Source organism: Cyprinus carpio, chromosome B7 (assembly GCF_018340385.1).
Source record: "Cyprinus carpio isolate SPL01 chromosome B7, ASM1834038v1, whole genome shotgun sequence".
Classification (NCBI taxonomy): domain Eukaryota; kingdom Metazoa; phylum Chordata; class Actinopteri; order Cypriniformes; family Cyprinidae; genus Cyprinus; species Cyprinus carpio.
In genome coordinates this window covers 8,960,414-8,979,109 of record NC_056603.1, presented here as the reverse complement: position 1 = coordinate 8,979,109, position 18,696 = coordinate 8,960,414, and the positions used below count along the sequence as shown (strand labels likewise).

The window sequence follows — 18,696 nt, the reverse complement described above, 5'->3', positions numbered from 1 at the left end:
GATTCATATGGTGGCAGCACAAGGATGAGGACTCTGAAAATGAGTCAAACAAATAACTGGCCGGAAATGTGCTTGTGAAATGACTCACTGATACATCATCAGCTGGCCACAGCAGCAGGTCTCTCTGTGGATCACTGTGGATCTGAGCTTTCCTCTGGAACACCACATTCTCATAGTCCAGCGGCTCGATGATCTTGGGCTGCTCCTGCAAACACACAGGACGGATCCATGAATTCATACACAGTTACCCTCAAAGGGCCGGTGATGTCTACAGTCAGTGTTTGTGTCCCTCTTTATTACTGCTACTGAACATACTAAAGCAATGCACACTGTAATTACTCAGATATGCTTTATCTGTTGTGCAGCCTACAGTACACAGATTTCACAGTTCTGCCTGTGAATTTATCAGTTCACTGCCCCTCTACAACCTTAGCAAATCAGAAATCCACCACAGGACTTACTATTTCTTATTTGTACAGCTTTTGAGTTCAGTTCAAACCTTTCTCCCAAGTGCTTTCTCTTTTCAATTTCCTTCTAAAAGAGAATCATGTGTTAAAGATTAAACACACACTCCTGACTCTCTGCTCTGATACTCATTCAAAGAGTTTAACCCATGGAAGAGAAAGTGTTTTCACCAAAAGAAACCATGTGGGATGGACAGAAGAGACGGGCAGTGGACTAGATTTATCTTTTGCACTCTTTTGACCCATGTTTCACCATACGGGAATTGCCAAACAGATGACATTTCAGCTGGCTTGCCAGCAACCTTCAATTTATGACTTTAACCTTTTGCTAAAGGTGTTTTTTTTGCTGAAAATAAACTATGAGCAGTCAGAGATATGAAGAGAGGAAGTTATAGTTTCATAACTACATGAAGTTTAGAAGTGAAAATGGGCAGCTGGTGTCTTCTGTCCAAAGTTTGAGGCTGGGTAAAGCAGCTCATTGTTTCTAATGTTTAAAGCGGTTCAGCGGGGCTTGAACCCATAATCACACAGGTCTTTTGTGAATATTTCAGCTGAAATCAAGAGGAATGAAATGAGTCAAAATTAAAGCAATTTCAAACTAATCCTTTTTAGAAATCATCATTTGAAAATGTTACCTAGCTTCCTAGCTGCAGAAAATGCTTAACTGGATTAAAAACAAAAAGTCAAATTTATTTAATTTGCAATTTAAAAAGTCTTCAGTGTCACATGATCCTTCAGAATTCATTCTAATATGCTGATTTGGCTTATTATATGGATTATTTGGATTTGGATTATTATATGTTGAAAACAGTTTTATTTGAAATAGAAATCTTTTGTAACAATGATCCCAATTCAAGTTCCACTATATATTTGGCTTTTATTATACAGTATATCTTGCTTAATAGGGGGAAATAACAGGCTAAAAACACCCAGACAAAAACAGTCATACGTCATCTCTTATAATACACATAAATGCTTCCTGTGTTTCTCAAGCACACACGCATGAGCTGACAACCAATGCAAGTGTTTCAGCTGCAACTTCTCGTCATGTGACATACCACATAGAAGCAAGAAAACCACAGCCAGTCCAGCTCCCACTGCTTGTGTTTCAGCTCAGAAAACCACCACAAAGCCTCAGATCATTCAAAAAAGGGTAACCCTGTTGACAACAGAGAGGAACTGAGGTAAAGGGAAACATGAGCCAGTTTACTGCCCATTCACAAGCCGATGGGCGTTGGCGCCACACACACGTTTCAGTCATATTATATCTGTATGCAAGAACACAACATGAAAATGTGAAGGACGACAAAGTGGGCGACTTACAGCTGTACAGAAACTGCGACTGGAGCACGTCTCCAGGGTGGTTAAAGTACTTTCCAGATGTGAGTCTTTGGCGAAGCAGACAGAAAGAGCTCGTCAGCTGATGTGCATTAGGCCACTGTGTGTAAACACATATGCCAACATCTGAACTGAACGACCACGGTCTCCATCTGAACCTATGCGAACATGCATCTGATCTCTTTTTTGTGTCATTACAAGGCTTTTGAACAGCTTATCTTGTCTTGTAAATCTGGTGGAGGACCACATGCTCTGTAGATCTGTGAGCATTTGAAGCCCACCATTTGAAAGCATCTTGAAATATTTATATCCAGTGAGTCCGGTGTAAAAACACACAGCGTAAATTATTGTGACTCAGTAATACACACTGTAAAACACAACTGTCCCATATTTAAAGTCAATATGAATCGCTATTTGCTAAAATGGTGCCTAAGCAGCTATTTTTAGTTAGCATTATCAACATTAGCACAATGTCAAAATGGAAAAGGAAGAACAAGTTAAGACGATATGTTTAGATTATAAAGACAAAGAAATTTTTTTCTTTTAAATAAAATGCACCAAAGCATTATTGCATTTATAAAGTAAATGAGGTCAGTTTTCGCTTTAAAGATTTTAATGGCGATCTATAGAGTGCCACAGTAATGAGCCCTAAACCCAGAAATCATTTGTCAGTGGGTTATTTGAATGGGCTTTTGGTTAAATGCCTATGTGACGAGTCTCGAGTCCCACGGAGGAGATCCGGAAGGATAAAGGGAGGAGCGACGAATGTGTAAGACGAGAGAGGACCAGGCCTGGGTTTTATTTTGGGTTTTGGTTGTGTTTGTGTGCGGCAGTCGTCCGTGAGGGGCTGTCGCGCTATTTTAGTGTTTATTTTGTTATTAAAATTTGAATGGAATGTTTGACGGTTCCCGCCTCCTTCTTCCCATGATTATGAAGTTTTTATATCGTTACAGCCTAAAGTAAGGTCTGTGGTTAACACAAGCTCAACATATTTTCATGTTTTATTCTACAAAATAAAAATACATCGATAATACCCCACTGATTTTTTTACGTGTCTTGAAAAAGGTAGTTGCTAAACAGTGATTAAATGATTAGAAAGGTTGTCATGGACATTAAAGGGATAGTTCACCCAAAAATTAAAATTCTGTCATTAATTACTCACCCTCATATCATTCCAAACCTGCAAGACCTTCGTTCATCTTTGGAACACAACTTAAGATATTTTTAATGAAATTTGAGATGCGCGCACATGCTGAACGTTAACAACGCTGACTGCGTTCTGGGATACTCTCCAAAATGGTGGAAGATGGTAACTCGGGAAGAAGAATTGCTGAATAAATTATGTTATTATTGTTTTCTTTGCACACAAAAAGTGTTCTCGTAGCTTTGTAAAATTACGGTTGAACCCCTGATGTCACATGGACTATTTTAACAATGTCCTAGCTATACGATCTGAGCGTTGATCGTGGTAATATCATTGCTGTCTATGGAGGATCAGAGAGCTCTCAGACTCCATCAAAAATATCTTAATTTGTGTTTTGAAGATGAATAAAGGTCTTACAGGTTTGGAACGACATGAGGGTGAGTAATTCATGAGTAATGTAATCAATGAACTATCCCTTTAAACATCATCACACGGAATGGGAAAATTCATGTAGTTACTGGTCCACTTTTGCAGCCTCGTGTTTATAATTGTGCTCTTGAAAACTATTCTAACTAACTCACACTTTTTAACATTTTAAATATATTTTTAATAAATACATAAAATAGATTTTAAATAAATCTAAAATATTTGTCTGAAGCTTACTGGTGATGGTGAAGAAGTCGTGCAAACATGGTGTAGTCAGTTTATAGCCTACCTATGGCGATTGATTTAGGCTTCAAAATTCATAATAGATGTGTTCTTCTGTAAAAGATTATCATGACGAACAAAACGTGCAAGAATCACAAACTTTTGTTTGTCACAGAGCTCATTTTCCACAATTATCCAGCAGTCAATGGAACATCCCACTGGGTTTTTGTCACGGGAACCAGGGTAATGCAAACTTCTGTGTTTGCCTACAAAAGACATCATACTTGTCTTGCATCACTCTATATGCTTAATTCTCAAAAACATTAATAAAATTCACTTTTAGATAATATGCCCATTTAAAATGTACATATTCTTTTGAAAAAAAAAAACCTTGATGACTCATCCTGCACTATGCAGATTTCGGTCCAATCAAATGCTCTCTTGAATGAGAATGCCCCTCCCTCTTTTATGCCAGAAACCAAGTAACAATTTATATTCATAGCTGACACATGACTACAAACTTATTGGCTATTTAAAAAATAAGTGAAGAGGCCTAAGTATGCTACCAAAACCTCCTGTAAGAAGTAGGCCTAGCTTGTTACTTCTGTATTAAGGCATTAATATTCATAGCAATTGTGTTCATTTGAGAAGTTTATCATGATGAACAAAATGTGCTATAAACTTTGGCTTATTTTCTGCACTTATCCAAAAGTGCAAAAGACAAACCCTATTGGCTTGCTAACCAGGAGAATACAATCTTACAAAATGTCTTGAAAAAATGTCATTAGTACAATATGCAAGTCTACACTACACAATTTTGGTGAAACAGAGCAAAAAATCTTGACTCATCCTGCACTACACACATTTTTGTCCAATCAAATGCTCTCTTGAATGAGAACGCCCCTCCCCCAGTACAACTTGAAACCAGCTAGGCTACAAAAAATGCCATTAAACTTCCAATAACAAAAAAGTAAGACACAAGAAGCACAGCTGAGCAGCTTGAGGATATTCTCAAGCAAGAGGACACAAAAAACACAACAACTGAGCACACAGCTTAACAACATTATCAAATTCTCAAGAAACAAGGGAAACACAACGGATATGCAATCTCCATAGTGTGCCATTTGTTGTCTGACTCCCTGGAAACCACAATCAAACTGACAATCATAGGCCATTATAGACCTATATTCATAACACTTATAGAAAATCTCAGGCTCATGACATATGTCTGGTTAAAATGATAATTTCTCAGCACTAAGCATTCATTAGAGCCATCAGAAATGATATCCTCCTTAAAACATTAACAACACATTTCTGTTCTCCTCCTCGGATAATTTCTCAATGGCAGAAAGAAAGGATAGGCTCTGCTCTTGGACTGGTGCATGAGCACATGCACATGACTCCTTACACAAAGGCATAAGGATGCTCCATGTGGCTCCAGTAGGACTACCGGCTTTTTTTCCTGAGCAGATCCCTAATTTTATATTTAAATCAATGCATATGTCAGTGTTTATGTGCAGAAGGTTTCACCTGCTGGCTATGTGATGTGTAAGACAGATGTTGAAGCTGTGCTGGTGTAATTGCCTGGAAGGCACGAGACGTTATGCCTCATCAGCAGTCTGGAACGTGTTTCAATAATAATTACAACGCCGTTTGCAAGAAACAAAAATGACTACAAGCAAGACCTAAGAGTTAATATAAGTTACACATGCGAGGTCTAGTAATAAACAAAGACTATCTCAAAATCTAGTGAGCTGACTACTTAGACAGAATGTACGCACCTTTGCAAAAAACGCTGCCTAGGTAGGTAGCTCACTACGTGTTGAGACACAGCCTTACGTACAGATGCACTGAAAAGAGAGAGAGACTGCACGCTCTTGAGTTACTAACCACGGCAATGGACGTCCTCACCGCCTCCGACACACTTTGTCTGAGCTCCGCAGCCGTTCCAGGTTTGCTCAGCCTTTTGGTGAATTTTCTTACTTCGGACATGTTTTTCCCTCTTTAGTCTGATTGTAATTCCATCAGCGTCCTCATTGCGGAAAGCGACATCGCAGCACGCCAATCTGCGCGTCTGACTGACAGAGGTGCGGATGCAGGCGGGGCGGGGCCTCATGGACCAGCGTTAGCTCCGCCCATCACCAGGGGCTGCCTGATATTGAGCAATCCCTGTTTTTGCATTATTAATGTAAAAGTTTTCTAGTTTTGTATTTTATATTAAGAGAGATTATAGGTTATTTTGTTTAATTGTATTCTTGTTTTAATATGATTTAAGATGTAAATAATGTGGTAAATAAAATAATGTGGTAAATAAATAGTGATTAGTTTTCATTGTGGTTTTCAAGCAACACTGTGAAAAAGTCTAGATTTTTGACATTTTGTGCTGTTTTTTTTTTTTAGCTAGCCTTATTTGTTTCAGTAATAAATCAGCACGTTTCAAATCTGAATACGTGTTAGTGAATATGTTTGTACATAATCATTAATATGATCATATGCTGACACCTTGTGGTCTTGGTTGGTATTAAAAAAACGTACATATTAATGCTACAAACTTAAAACTGACACAACCATAGGAAAGTTATATTGCATTGTATTGTATATGAGCATTGTATTTTCATGTGTACAAAATGCATGCTATTTACATGGTTAGTTATGATATAAAAAAAAACTACATATATTATTTTATATATACACATACATACATATATATTATACATTCTGTACAGTCCTAGTATTCATCAGACAGCTATCAAATACATCCACACAGCTGGTTTTAAAGCAGTGGCTCTCAACTAAAAATTATATCAATTACATTGATTGATATAATAATTTTAAGATGATATTAATGTAATTATAATCACATAATCCAAAATAAATCAGTTAAACACACATAGACACAACCCCATTTACAAAACTGAACGGTCATATTAAGTTCATGCATCATTAACAGAAGTACCAGAGGTGCACATCAACTTGACAGGAGGGTCTTAGAGTCAAAAAGGTTGAGAACCACTGTTTTAAAGCGTTAGTATGATTCAGAGCATGAAGAATGATCATAATCAAATAAAGGCGAAGTTGACGTGTGCCACGGGAGTTACATATTCAATGTCTCTCGGTTGTCTCTCAGCTACATTTGGTTTTCAGAAGCTGATGAACTTTTCGGCTCAAGCTGGGTCTCCATGGTTTCACTATACTCTTCATGTTAACCATAGGACGTCCTTTTTTCACATCCTCATGTCCAACTACAAGATATTCCAACCCTACACCAAGAGAAAAACAGTCAATAAATGATCAAATTAGCCTGATTTCATTAAAAAAATATCAACAAAGATAGCCCACAGTGTTTAGTATTATTGATGGACTCTTGCAGTATTTATTAAGAATTATACTACGGGGCTGCTGAATGCTTGAATCTGATTGGCTGACGAATGTTCTGAGGTGTGCAATTATTTTCAGGGAAACGCACAGCGAACGTAGTTCCAGGCAGCTCTCTTGAGTGCATTACAGTTCCATATCACTTCACACAGTTAACTGTAATAACGGAAATTACAGTAGCGTACAGTATCTATAGGCTGTATAATAAGGTTCTCTCATCTGATCGTATTTAAATCCACTGCACAGAATTCAGCAGGGAAACAGATTGTTTCCCACTATTAACACAGATAATGTGGGAAAAAATGTGTAGATTCCATATGCACTTGTATATTTTTCATATCATAAAAAAATGTGTGCTTGTCTGCAAACCTGGGAAAAGTACAGGGCATGTGCAGCCTCGTGAGGTCCAAGACTCGGGATAAAGAATCTGATTTCCACGAGAGAGCCTGAGGCGCGAGTTATCCCACAACACCTTAAGAACCTTAACATCCACCTCTGCGTGAGAGCCCTTATCATGAGCAGCCAACACTCTCACCTTCACTGCTGCAAAGCCACAAGAAAACCCACATTAATTACATCAGCTCAACAGAATACTGAGGTCAAGTGAGTGCACAGCGACTGTTTTACAAGCTACTTACCATAAACATATTTGACACTGCAGAATATTTTGCTGTTTCCAAGTTCTTGCTGTTTGCATACACATTTGTCTGTCAAGAAAAGAAATACCCTCCAATTAAAGGATTGTCTGTCAGTTTCTTTCTGTTGCTATGACAGCCTAAAAACAGAAATGACATTTCAACAGCACATGCCTTTATCCCAGACGAGACAATAAACTTTTTATGGGAACAAGACGGCACTGTTATCAGCTCCAAGATTTTCATTTAATACCTGGATGACTAAGGGCGGAGAAAAGCTCTTCTGTTCGAAACAGATGATTTTCTGCCGTGCTGTTGTGATCAGATTCTAGAGACCTAGAAAACACACACACACACACACAGAGCATGCATGGTTATGTATCTATAAATAATTTATATTATAATATTAGCTGTAAAAGAAATAAAAGTGAGATTCTGAAATTCCTTTTAACATCAAAAAGAACATAAAAACCAAATCAAAGAATGCACCTTTAAAAATATTAAACAACCACCAAAAAGGTTCATAATCACCTAATCATACAGTCTCCTGTGTAAGGGTCACAGTCACCAGCACACTGGCAGGGCTTGCAACCATATTCATCGAAACCCCAGAATCCCAGCATGCACTGGTCACAGTGTGGTCCAGCCACCCCCGGCTTACAGACGCAGTCTCCATTATCAGGGTTACAATATGTGGAACCAGCACGGTTACACACGCAAGCTGCGATTCAGAAAGGAAGAACGTTACTCAAATCACACACACATCAGATCAAAATATATCAGTGGTCCTTTCTGAGGCTCTGATGTTTTGTGGTATGTAATGAGTTTCTCAATGAATAGACAGACACGAAGCTGTCCAGACCAAACTGATGTTTTGCATACCCAGTCGATTATTATGAGCCTGTGTCATCTGATGATTAATCTGTCTGCCTCCACATACACAATAAGCGCGTTTACACTCATGCTGAGATCCCATCACTGTTCTTGTAACTCCACATGCCCCAACTCGCCGTAAGAGCCATTAGCATTCCGAGCAGGAACAACATTCAATACCAAACATCCCCTCAATGTGTGCACGCGTGTGTGTGCTACAACATCGGACATGTTCGCTGATCTGGTGAGTTCCTGAATTTTGACATCATCTAGGCCAAGCTGTACACGTAAACAGATACTCAAAACCTCACACACATTTTCATGCACACGCTGAAGAAAGATGGAGATCAGGAACGGAAGTGTACGGCAGGGAAATCACAGATACTCCACATGCCATTTTAAGCAGCTTTTCAAAATCTGAGATTAATGGCTTTCATCTCAGTCCAAGACACACACACACACACACTAAAAAATATGACCATGTATAAGGAACATTTCATACAATGACAGCCGTTTTGTTGTAGTTTAAGTGAGAATTGTATAAATGAGCCCATGTTGATCAGGCATTTGAATGCTTGTTTACACAACCGTTGTGAGCGATGCATGATCGTGTCTTACATCTGCAGGAGTCCGGGGCAGTCGAGGGTCTCTCTGGGTCTCTGTAGAAGCCGCTCTTGCAGTGTTGGCAGTGCCGGCCGCTGGTGTTGTGAAGGCAGTCACACACACCTCCACTCCGCTGACCCGAGCGTAGCCATGCGGTTTTGTCAAAGTGACAGCTCTCTGCATGGCCGTTACACTTACACTCTACACAATGAATACACAAATACTGGGTTATTACAAACAATAATCAAATTACAGATCATCAGATTTTTTTCTGACAAATGACAAATTGGTTGCCAGGTTATCCTGCAAAACTGGGCAACTTTTAACTGCTCTGGCTGATTTTTTATTCTATGGCCCGTAGTTTGAAATATTGGACAAATTAGATGATAATCTAAAGGGTTTTTTACCTTTTGTAAGTTACCAACCAACAAAATTCCAGCTACAGCTCAAATTCAGAATGTCTCCAATAACTATTGGACTCTAAAATCCTCATTTTAAATTTCAGTAATGGGCTGGTTTTGGTCAAGTCATGATTTGTCACAGAACTCTCTTTAACAGATCTGGCAACCCTGCCACAGAATTACACTGAAGGAGAGACCAGAGCCATATCTACACAACTACAAACTTATAAATGTTACAAAAGATTCTATTTTAGATAAACATTGTTGAACGTTCTATTCATCGAATAAGCCTTGGCACTATTTCCACAAAAATATTAAGCAGCACAACTGTTTTCAACATTGATAATAAAAAGAATGTTTTTTTTTTTTTGAGTACTAAATAATGAAACAAAAGCTGCTGTAAATTCAGCTGACATCACAGGAATTATACATTTAAATTACATTTTAAAATATATTAGAACAGAAAAAAGTTTTTTTTAAATTGCATTAACATTTTTTTTTTTTTATTGCAATAACATTTCACATTATTGCTGTTTTACTGTATATTTGATCAAATGACCTCTAGACTGGACTATTGTAATGCACTGCTAGGTGGTTGTCCTGCATCCTCAATAAACAAGCTACAGGTAGTCCAAAATGCAGCGGCTAGAGTCCTTACCAGGTCAAGAAAATATGATCATATTACCCCAATACTACAGTCTCTGCACTGGCTACCTATTAAGTCCCGTATCAGTTACAAAATATTATTACTTACTTATAAGGCCCTTAATGGCTTAGCTCCTGCGTACCTAACTAATCTTCTACCACGCTACAACCCCATCACGCTCCCTAAGGTCACAAAACGCTGGACTTTTGGTAGTACCTAGGATAGCAAAGTCCACTAAAGGAGGTAGAGCTTTTTCGCATTTGGCTCCCAAAACTCTGGAACAGACTTCCTGATAATGTTCGGGGTTCAGACACACTCTCTCTGTTTAAATCTAGATTAAAAACACACCTCTTTGGCCAAGCATTCACATAATGCATCTCATAATTTTGGACTGCAGTTATATCTGATCAAATGTGCATTATTATTCTTTAGCTTGGGTTAAACTAATTAATTTTACTTGGCTGGAACAGCAGCTACGCTAATTATGTTTCTATTTGCTTCTCTGCTTTGCCACGGGATTTACATCCCGTGGTAACTAGGATTTACACAAGCTCCAGTCTGGATCCAGAACACCTGAGAAGAGATGATGCCAGCCCCTCAGAGGACCTCAGATGATGCTAACCCAGAGACAACATACAGAACTACCACATTTTGCTATAAGTTTGATTGCATAATTGCTGTTAATAGTGTTAATCGTCTGTTTGTTTACGTCTTTTATTGATTTTTCTAAACATTTCTGCCATATGCACATGAACTGACAGTCACCACTGATAAGCTACTACTAAATATTGTAGAAACTTAATTTTCTGTAAAGTTGCTTTGCAATGATTTGTATCGTAAAAAGCGCTATAAAAAATAAACAGAACTTGTAATCAAAAAAAAAACCTTTCAAAATCATTAAAAAAATCTTTACAAAAAAATACCACTTTACAAAAAAATACCAATCTTGCAGTAGTGTAAGGACTAACCTTCAGTAGAGACTGGTCAGCTCTTTTAACTCTTTCCAGTATCAAAAGTCACACATTCCACCTTCAGTGTTGTTATGTCCACGTCAGTACTTGGTTTTACACTTACTAACACACTGATGAGCTTCTCCAGTTAACCCGTTAGCTGGTTGCCATGGCCGATCGTTGTAGAGGCGATCGCACCGTTCACAATGATCCCCAGTCGTGTGATGCCGACACACACATTTACCGTGCACCTGTGGCAGAGGCCAGAAAACACAACTGACAATACAATGACACACTGTTACTCCTTCACCTTAGCAGACCTCAGTTGAAAGGCTTGTTAAAAATCTTCAATCAGAGATTTAATAAACCCATCTTCAACATGTTTCAGCATCAACTGTGTTCATTCTAGTGCCAAATATGTTATCATACAGCATACTTTTCCAAACTATAAACCAAATAGGATAGGCCAACTCCCAATACCTTTTTGTTTTCTTACTAGAACCTACACTTGGCTACTTTTTTTTTCTCTCTCAATGGACCTCACATTGTTTAGATTGATTATTAGATTCACTAGGTTCATTCTGAGGTTCAGAGGAGTCAGTTGTTTTTATTAATAATTTTGTGTTAAACCGATTAAAAATTACAGTAAGGACTTCTATTTGGTTTAAAAAAAAAATCAGTTTCTAATAAATACTGTTCTTTTGAACTTTCTATTAATTAAAGTCTCACGGTTTCCACAAAGAAATATTAAGCAGTGCGGTTTTCAACATTAAAAAAAATGTTTCGTGAGCACCAAATAAGAATGATTTCTGAAGGATCATGTGACACTGAAGACTGGGGTAACCATGCTGAAAAATCAGCTTTGCCATTACAGGAATAAATTACACTTTATATTTAAATAGAAAACAGTTATTTTGAAATGTAATAATATTTCACAATATTACTGTATTTTTGATTAAACAAATCCATCCTTGATGAGCATAACAGACTTCTACAGAAGTAAGAAAAAAAATTAGAATTATGAGATATAAACTAAAATTTATATATATATATTTTTTTTTTACATCTCACAGTTCTTATTTTGTTTTGTTTTATATAATAATAAGTAAATGTGACTTTTTCTCACAGCTCTGACTTTTCTTATCAATAGATCACAATTCTGAGTTCATATCTCACAATTGCGAGATGCAGTAAGATAAAACACCACAATTACCTTCAGCTTCAAACTTTGGAACGGTAGTGTAATTGAGAACATTCTGATGGAATTTTATGATCTCTAGTCATTCTTTCTAAGGCCATCTATCTTACTATCACTCTACCACTGATTAGAGATTTGAAAAGAGCCCTAATTCTATTCATTTGCTACAGTCAATCCTTCTCTCCTACATCTCTGAGTTATGTGCTCAATCTCTCGCTCAACAGTCCTGTATAAAAACATCCTCCTCGCCCTCAATGTCCATGATTACCTAATGCTAATATCTCAGACTCAGCCATCCATCGAGATGCTTCAAATGAAAGCACAGATAATTATCATCGGTCACTCTCCAAAACGGAATGAAAACAAACAAGGGAAAGAAGAATTTTTAAAATACTTCAGGAGAGAAAGAAAGAGAGGACAAATTAGCGCTTCAGAAGGAGGGGGGCAAACTGGCAGTGCTCCATTCCCTCGGCATCTGAAACACTTTCGCATGTTTATCATCATAATATGGGAGGAAACGCACTCAGACGCACATACTCTCCCTGCTAACCAAAACATTCCTGCAGGGGCACACAAGGGTTGCGTGTGAGCACGTGTTCCTATTATGAGTGTGGATGGACAAAGCATGTCAGTGCGACCGTGTTTTTCTGCATGTCTGGGTGGGTAGCGTGTATGTCTGTGTGCATGCTTGTGGATTGGCACGGGGTGTGTGTTTTGTCTGGGCTTCTAGATCAAACAGTTTAACCTTTGATAAGACAGCAACGAGCTGATGTATGTGTGTTTGAGCGAGTGAGACTAATTGCTGTTATTGTCTGATCACAGCATGCAAACAACAACAACTCAATTAGCAAAAGGGGCGAGCAATGCAGCCCCTCGTTTACGTCTCTCTGCTTATCAGTATTCCTCCCTCCGTTGTTTTTCTGCCTGACTTTGTCTTTTTATCCTTCAGTTGCTATCAGTTTTATCTCTCCGCAGAGATAGAGCCAAATGAACAGCAAACACATGGCTTATATAATCTGAAACAAAGACAGTGAGAGGGGAAAGAGAACGACAGAGTGAATGACAGTAAATGGAAAGGGGGAACTGTTTATGTAATCATACGGGGAACACGTTTTCTGGGAATGTTGATAACCACAAATAATGCAAAGATGTTTGCGGTTTTTGTTTTACGTTGCCATTGTTCTCCTTTACAGGGAGGAAATCTCAAAAAATTCTGTCATCAGCTATTCACCCTCGTGTCATTTCTTTCTTCAGTAGAGCAGAAACAGTTTTTGCACATATAATGAAAGTCAATGGGGTCCAAAACTGTGTTGGTAATGTTTAATTAAAACTCAAACAATTACAAACATTTCTGATAACTTGAATAAAGCGGAAATGAAGTAAAAATAAATAATAGACAAAAATGTAAACTTTAATGAGAATTAGAATGAGAATGTTGTCTTGGCAACTAACTTGAAATTGTTTACACTAGTGCATTTTTGTTTTAAAACGGTGTTTTAAAATGAAAACGATCCTCGTCTACACTGGCGTTTTCACTGCGTTTGAGGGTCAAAAATGCCTGAGTAGTGTAAACGACAGGCATAACCGTAGCAAAACTTGTGCGATTTAAAACGAAAACGCACTAGTGTAAACGTAATTCTAAAATTATTAAACTAAATTAATAAAAGCTCATTAGAAATAAAAAAAGCACTATAAACATAAAAATAATATATATACATAAAATTATAAACATTTAAAATTACATTTAAAAGAAAACTTAAAATATATAAGTTAATACAAAAATATTAACAGATACTAAAATAGTATATAAGTACTAAAATAACACTAGTCCAAAACAACACTGGATCCCACTGACTTTTGCTGTATGAAAAGGAAAAAAAAAAAAAAAATTCTTTTGTTTAGGAAAAAAGAAAGTTAGACAGGTTTGAAACACCATGTAGATGATGTCAAGAGTTTATGCTAAATCTTAGGACTGTTTCATACCATGCTCTGTAAGCATACGGTATGAAAAAAACCCAAAAGAATGACTCTTACAACAATACACTTACCATGTGTTTAACAGGAGGGTGTGTTATCTGCTGATCACCCGCAGGCACACACTGGTCTGCATGTCCATGGCACAAACAGCCTCCCTTTAAAATGAGGTCATAGATGGCATAGTGGGCAGTGAGCACACTGGCATCAGGAAGTTTTTGTTGACAGAAGCAGGACTGCGGCTGAAGCAGACGTATCCGTATGTTAGTGATGCCAAGGTGGACTCTGGCATCAATACGGTACGGATCCAGTTTGTCCCAGGGTGACAGTGCACGATAAATGACCTGCTCACACACAAATGCATATATAAAAAAACAACAACAACAAAACAGTAATTTACTGAGTAATGACCTTACTGTTTTCATTTAAAAATATATATATAAGTACAAGTTATTAGTACTGGGAATTGAACACTATAAAAGCTAAAAAAAAAAAAATTACTCTCTTTGTTTAATTACATTTAAATGTTTTTTCTAGTTCACCCAAAAGTTTAAAATTTACTCACCCTCAGGTCATCCAACATGTAAACGATTAAATTTTTTCAACTGAACAAATTTGGAGAAATTTTACATTACATCACTTACCAATGGATCCTCTGCAGTGAATGGGTGCCGTCAGAATAAGAGCAACAAAAAGAAAAACACAACCCACACAATTCCAGTCAATCAGTTGACACATTTATAACTGAAAGGCTGCAGATGTGTAAGAAAAATCCATCAAGTCATTGAACTGTCGTTTCTAGCTAAAATCTACATAATCTCCAGGTCTATCCGTAATATTGTTTTCTCCAGTGAAAAAAAAAAAATTACTCATCTGAATCAGGAGAGAAATATGCACAGACCAAGACCAAAATAGTTCTAAACAAATATGTTAAATCTAAAACTTTCTTAATAATGGATCTGTTTAGCATCTTCATTACAACACTGCTAATTGATGGACTGGAGTGGTGTGGATTATTGTGATGTTTTTATCAGCTCTCATTCTGACGGCACCCATTCACTGTAGATGATTCACTGATGAGCAAGTGATGTAATGCAACATTTCTCAAAACCTGTCCCAATGAGAAAACAAACTCATCTATATCTTGGAAGGCCTGAGGGTAAGTGAATTTTCAGCAAATTTTCAGTTTTGGGTAAACTAATCTTTTAAGAAGGTCATCATTATTATTCACCTAACAATGCATCTCAAAAATGCATCTCCTCTGTAGTGCGAGATACTGTGTGCACACGCTCACCTCTCCATTGCTGCAAGGCTCTGCTGTGGAGTATTTCTGAGTGCAGCTCTGTCCATCCTCCAGGTCGAACACTTCACTGCAGTTGTGTGCATACAGCATCAGAGCGCTCCATGTGCGCCCAAAGTCCTGCGAGCGCTCTATCGCCATGGCAGCAGGGCGTGGTGACCGAAATATGATAATGAGGTGGGTGAAGTAAAATTCCACCTCCAAATCCAGCTGTAAAGTTTCGATGGAAACACCCTGAGCGGACTGCCACCAGGTCAGTGGGTGTTTGAAGGGTGAGTCTGTCATGGACGCAGGTGGGTGTGCACGGTGCAGTACTGAAGCATCACACACCTCACAATGCAACACACATCTATTCATTTTGTAGACAGGCCAACAGTAGCGTTCTGGTGAGGACGAGCCACACTGGGAAATTGTCTGTACAGGACGCCCGACTGCCAGGTTCCCCATGCGTGGATTACACACCCGATTCTCACATCCTGGTACACATAAACAAATAAAACATTTTTAAAATACAACACATACACAAACAAATCGACTGAACGTAAAACAATGCACATTCCAACAGACACTGACTAGAAGATATAGTTGTTCCAAAAAGCATTTGGACATTACAGGAAAAAAACATAAATGCCAAAAAGGTCTAAGACTTTTAGTTTTTAGAAAATAAATAGTTTTAAGTAGTATGTCAACAAGTAATTATCTGTGACCAGTTACACTAGTCTGGGCTACATAATCAGATTCCAAACACTAGATTACATTTTACAGTGCTAATAATCAGATTACTTTTTTATAGATTACAGGAGTATTATTATTATTAACACAATGGCAGTAAATTACAGAATGTACTGATTCGCTCCAATTCTTCTTTTTTCTCTTATAAATTATCTTTTCTAAAAAAAATCCTACATCTTATGCATTTGGCATTTTTTCCAGTTTTATGAAACGGCACACACCATCCAAGTGAATACAGAATGGAGAGGCCGAAACAACTTTAATTTGATTATTGTTATGATTTAATTAATTATTAGCTTTTGATCACTTGACAAACCCCCTGCAGTTCTTTCAGGAACTCCAGTTTCCAAAACTTAAGCTGGTTAAAATGTAATGCACTTCATGATGTTGAAAACAAAGACTGGAAAATATTTCTATGAATTTGGTCAAAAGTAATGCGAAAGTAGTCAGAATACATTACCTAATATGTGTAATCCAATAGTTTGTTACTAACTACAATTTAATTGACTATCATTTGTAAGTAATCTACACAGCACTGTTTATGACTTCATTATAGCCTATAGATTTATCTATTACATTCTTGGGGATGTTCCGTTTTAAAAACTTTTAGATATTGATATATTTTAGATATGTTTAGCTATATGTGTTTTGAAACAAAATTACGATTAGGTTGCACGAGATTGAAAGACTACGCCCGAAAAGACCTTTACATTTTTTGGCCACATTAATATTTAATAAATTAGCGTTTTAAAGTCACTGTATGACTTTTATCGCACTGATAAACATATAAACAAACACTTTTTTATATATATAAAAAACAAGTATAGTACACAGACAAATTAAACGCACTTTTAACGTGCTTTAATACTCTAAAGTTGCTGAATCAATCTGCAAATTGGTTGGATTCAGCCACATCTGGATGTTGGGTGTGTATGGATATGCAAAGTTTGGTTTTGTTTTGCATATCCAAATCATCCCCATCTCTTTCTCCCCATAGCAATCAGTTCGTCAGACACATGAGTCTCTGTTCGGTTGACAACCAGACAACTTAATTGTTTTGATCGCACCTGCTGGGTGAATAGTTTACAATTACATGCGTAAAACACTGACCTGAACGCACGGGGAGAGGAACGCTCATCAGGAGCGCTGCGAACAACACGCGTCTCCCTGGCAGCTCCATATTAGTCATCAATCCAGAAAAATAATAATTAAAAAAAAGCCACAAATTACACGTATCAAACCCCGAGGGGGGTTTAATCCACAATACGCACAGGAACCTGATTTCGCTCCAGAGCCTTTCAGATTGCGTGTAGGAGCACGACTTCATTGGCGTGGGTCGACCAGGTGCGCAAACGCAGAGAGGAGGTGATCTGCTCCCGTGACAAACAGAATCTGTTCAGCTGAAATAGGACACGACTCTCGCGCGACAACGCCATTGGTGTGTAACCTCAAGCTTTACTTCTGTCCCCGGCCGCGCTCCGCGTGTGTTCTGCTCTGAGCGCGACTCGTGGGGCTGCGCGTGGCGCTCTGTAACACCTGAGCTGGAATCTGGAGCCCCCCTGAGTGACAGGAGCTTTGAAGAACACAGGCCACGCCCCTTCTCCCAGCATTTTTCTCGATTTAATGGAGCATTCCTGGCATGACTCATCTGAGTCATTCAACGTCAGAGCTGGCAGGATGTGCTATATCGCTTTCGCGCAAATGTTTACCTAATTTAGCTGTCTAAATGAACACTTTCTACTGAGTTAAATCATTAATTAGGCTAACTGTAGACTTTTTAAGTTATCTTTGAACATTGTTTTCACTAATTTTTTATTCAGTTACTATTAATATTACATGGAAATTTGTCTTAATACCCCATATAATGGTTAATGCATGATCGTTTATCAAAAATAAAGGTTCCAAAAGGGGGTTTGCAGCAGCAGTGTCTTAGAATAATATTTTTTTGGTTCTGCAAACAACTGAATAGTTCTTAATATGTTTTTTTTTCTTAGTGCGAAGAACATTCTGAAGAGTGCATTCTAATTTAAAGAACATTTCCCCACTATATAGAACATTTATTAGAATGGAAAGGTTTCACATGAAACCATCAATGCCAAAAAAGTACAGGTTAAAAATACCTTGAAAATGGCAAATAGGGTTTAGATGCAAAAGTCTCTACGTGCCATCTGAAATTTTCTTCTAAAATGTTTATGTTCAGTTATTTCACTTTAATGGCAATGTAGTGAAATTACTGAACCTATAGGAGCCTGAGAAACGTGTTAATTTTAGAAGACAATTTCAATTAGAGGCTTTTGCCTCTGAACTGAGATTAAAGATCATGTTTTATATGTAAGCTGTCATTTGAGGTTAAGTACACATAATTTAAAGTGTATTTTAATTAGCAAAGGCTACTTAATAAAGAAAATCAGTAAT

The 18,696-nt window shown here is 37.7% G+C and overlaps 2 protein-coding genes across 4 annotated transcripts in view; both read right to left on the bottom strand.

The window, feature by feature from the left end:
* The window catches only part of dock11 (dedicator of cytokinesis 11), a 64,797-nt gene extending 59,097 nt beyond the window's left edge, over positions 1–5,700 (bottom strand). For all 3 annotated transcript variants that reach the window (XM_042727093.1, XM_042727091.1, XM_042727092.1), the window contains exons 1-2: positions 5,485–5,700; positions 89–205 (exon numbers count right to left, since the gene is read on the bottom strand). In XM_042727093.1, coding sequence (XP_042583027.1) covers positions 89–205; positions 5,485–5,586 — 219 coding nt within the window. In that variant the 5' untranslated portion in view covers positions 5,587–5,700. The remainder of the gene's footprint in view (positions 1–88; positions 206–5,484) is intronic.
* Positions 5,701–6,154: 454 nt separating this feature from the next.
* On the bottom strand, positions 6,155–17,856 carry ntn4 (netrin 4). Its single transcript, XM_019073712.2, has 10 exons — positions 17,392–17,856; positions 15,544–16,025; positions 14,324–14,593; positions 11,202–11,328; positions 9,096–9,281; positions 8,136–8,325; positions 7,858–7,940; positions 7,608–7,676; positions 7,339–7,512; positions 6,155–6,854 (listed from the first exon to the last, which is right to left on the bottom strand). The coding sequence occupies exons 1-10, from the start codon at positions 17,606–17,608 to the stop codon at positions 6,718–6,720; spliced, it is 1,935 nt and encodes a 644-aa protein (XP_018929257.2). The 5' UTR covers positions 17,609–17,856; the 3' UTR covers positions 6,155–6,717.
* Between the last annotated feature and the right edge of the window lie 840 nt (positions 17,857–18,696).

Bases quoted from the DNA above. Each gene is read 5' to 3' on its own strand.
- ntn4 (XM_019073712.2), bottom strand. From the start codon at position 17,608: ATGAAGTCGTGCTCCTACACGCAATCTGAAAGGCTCTGGAGCGAAATC. The intron at 14,594-15,543 runs GTGAGCGTGTGC...GTGTGTGAGCAG, and splicing joins AGCCTTGCAGCAATGGAGAG to GTCATTTATCGTGCACTGTC. The intron at 6,855-7,338 runs GTTTGCAGACAA...CTCTTGGTGTAG, and splicing joins ATGCCCTGTACTTTTCCCAG to GGTTGGAATATCTTGTAGTT.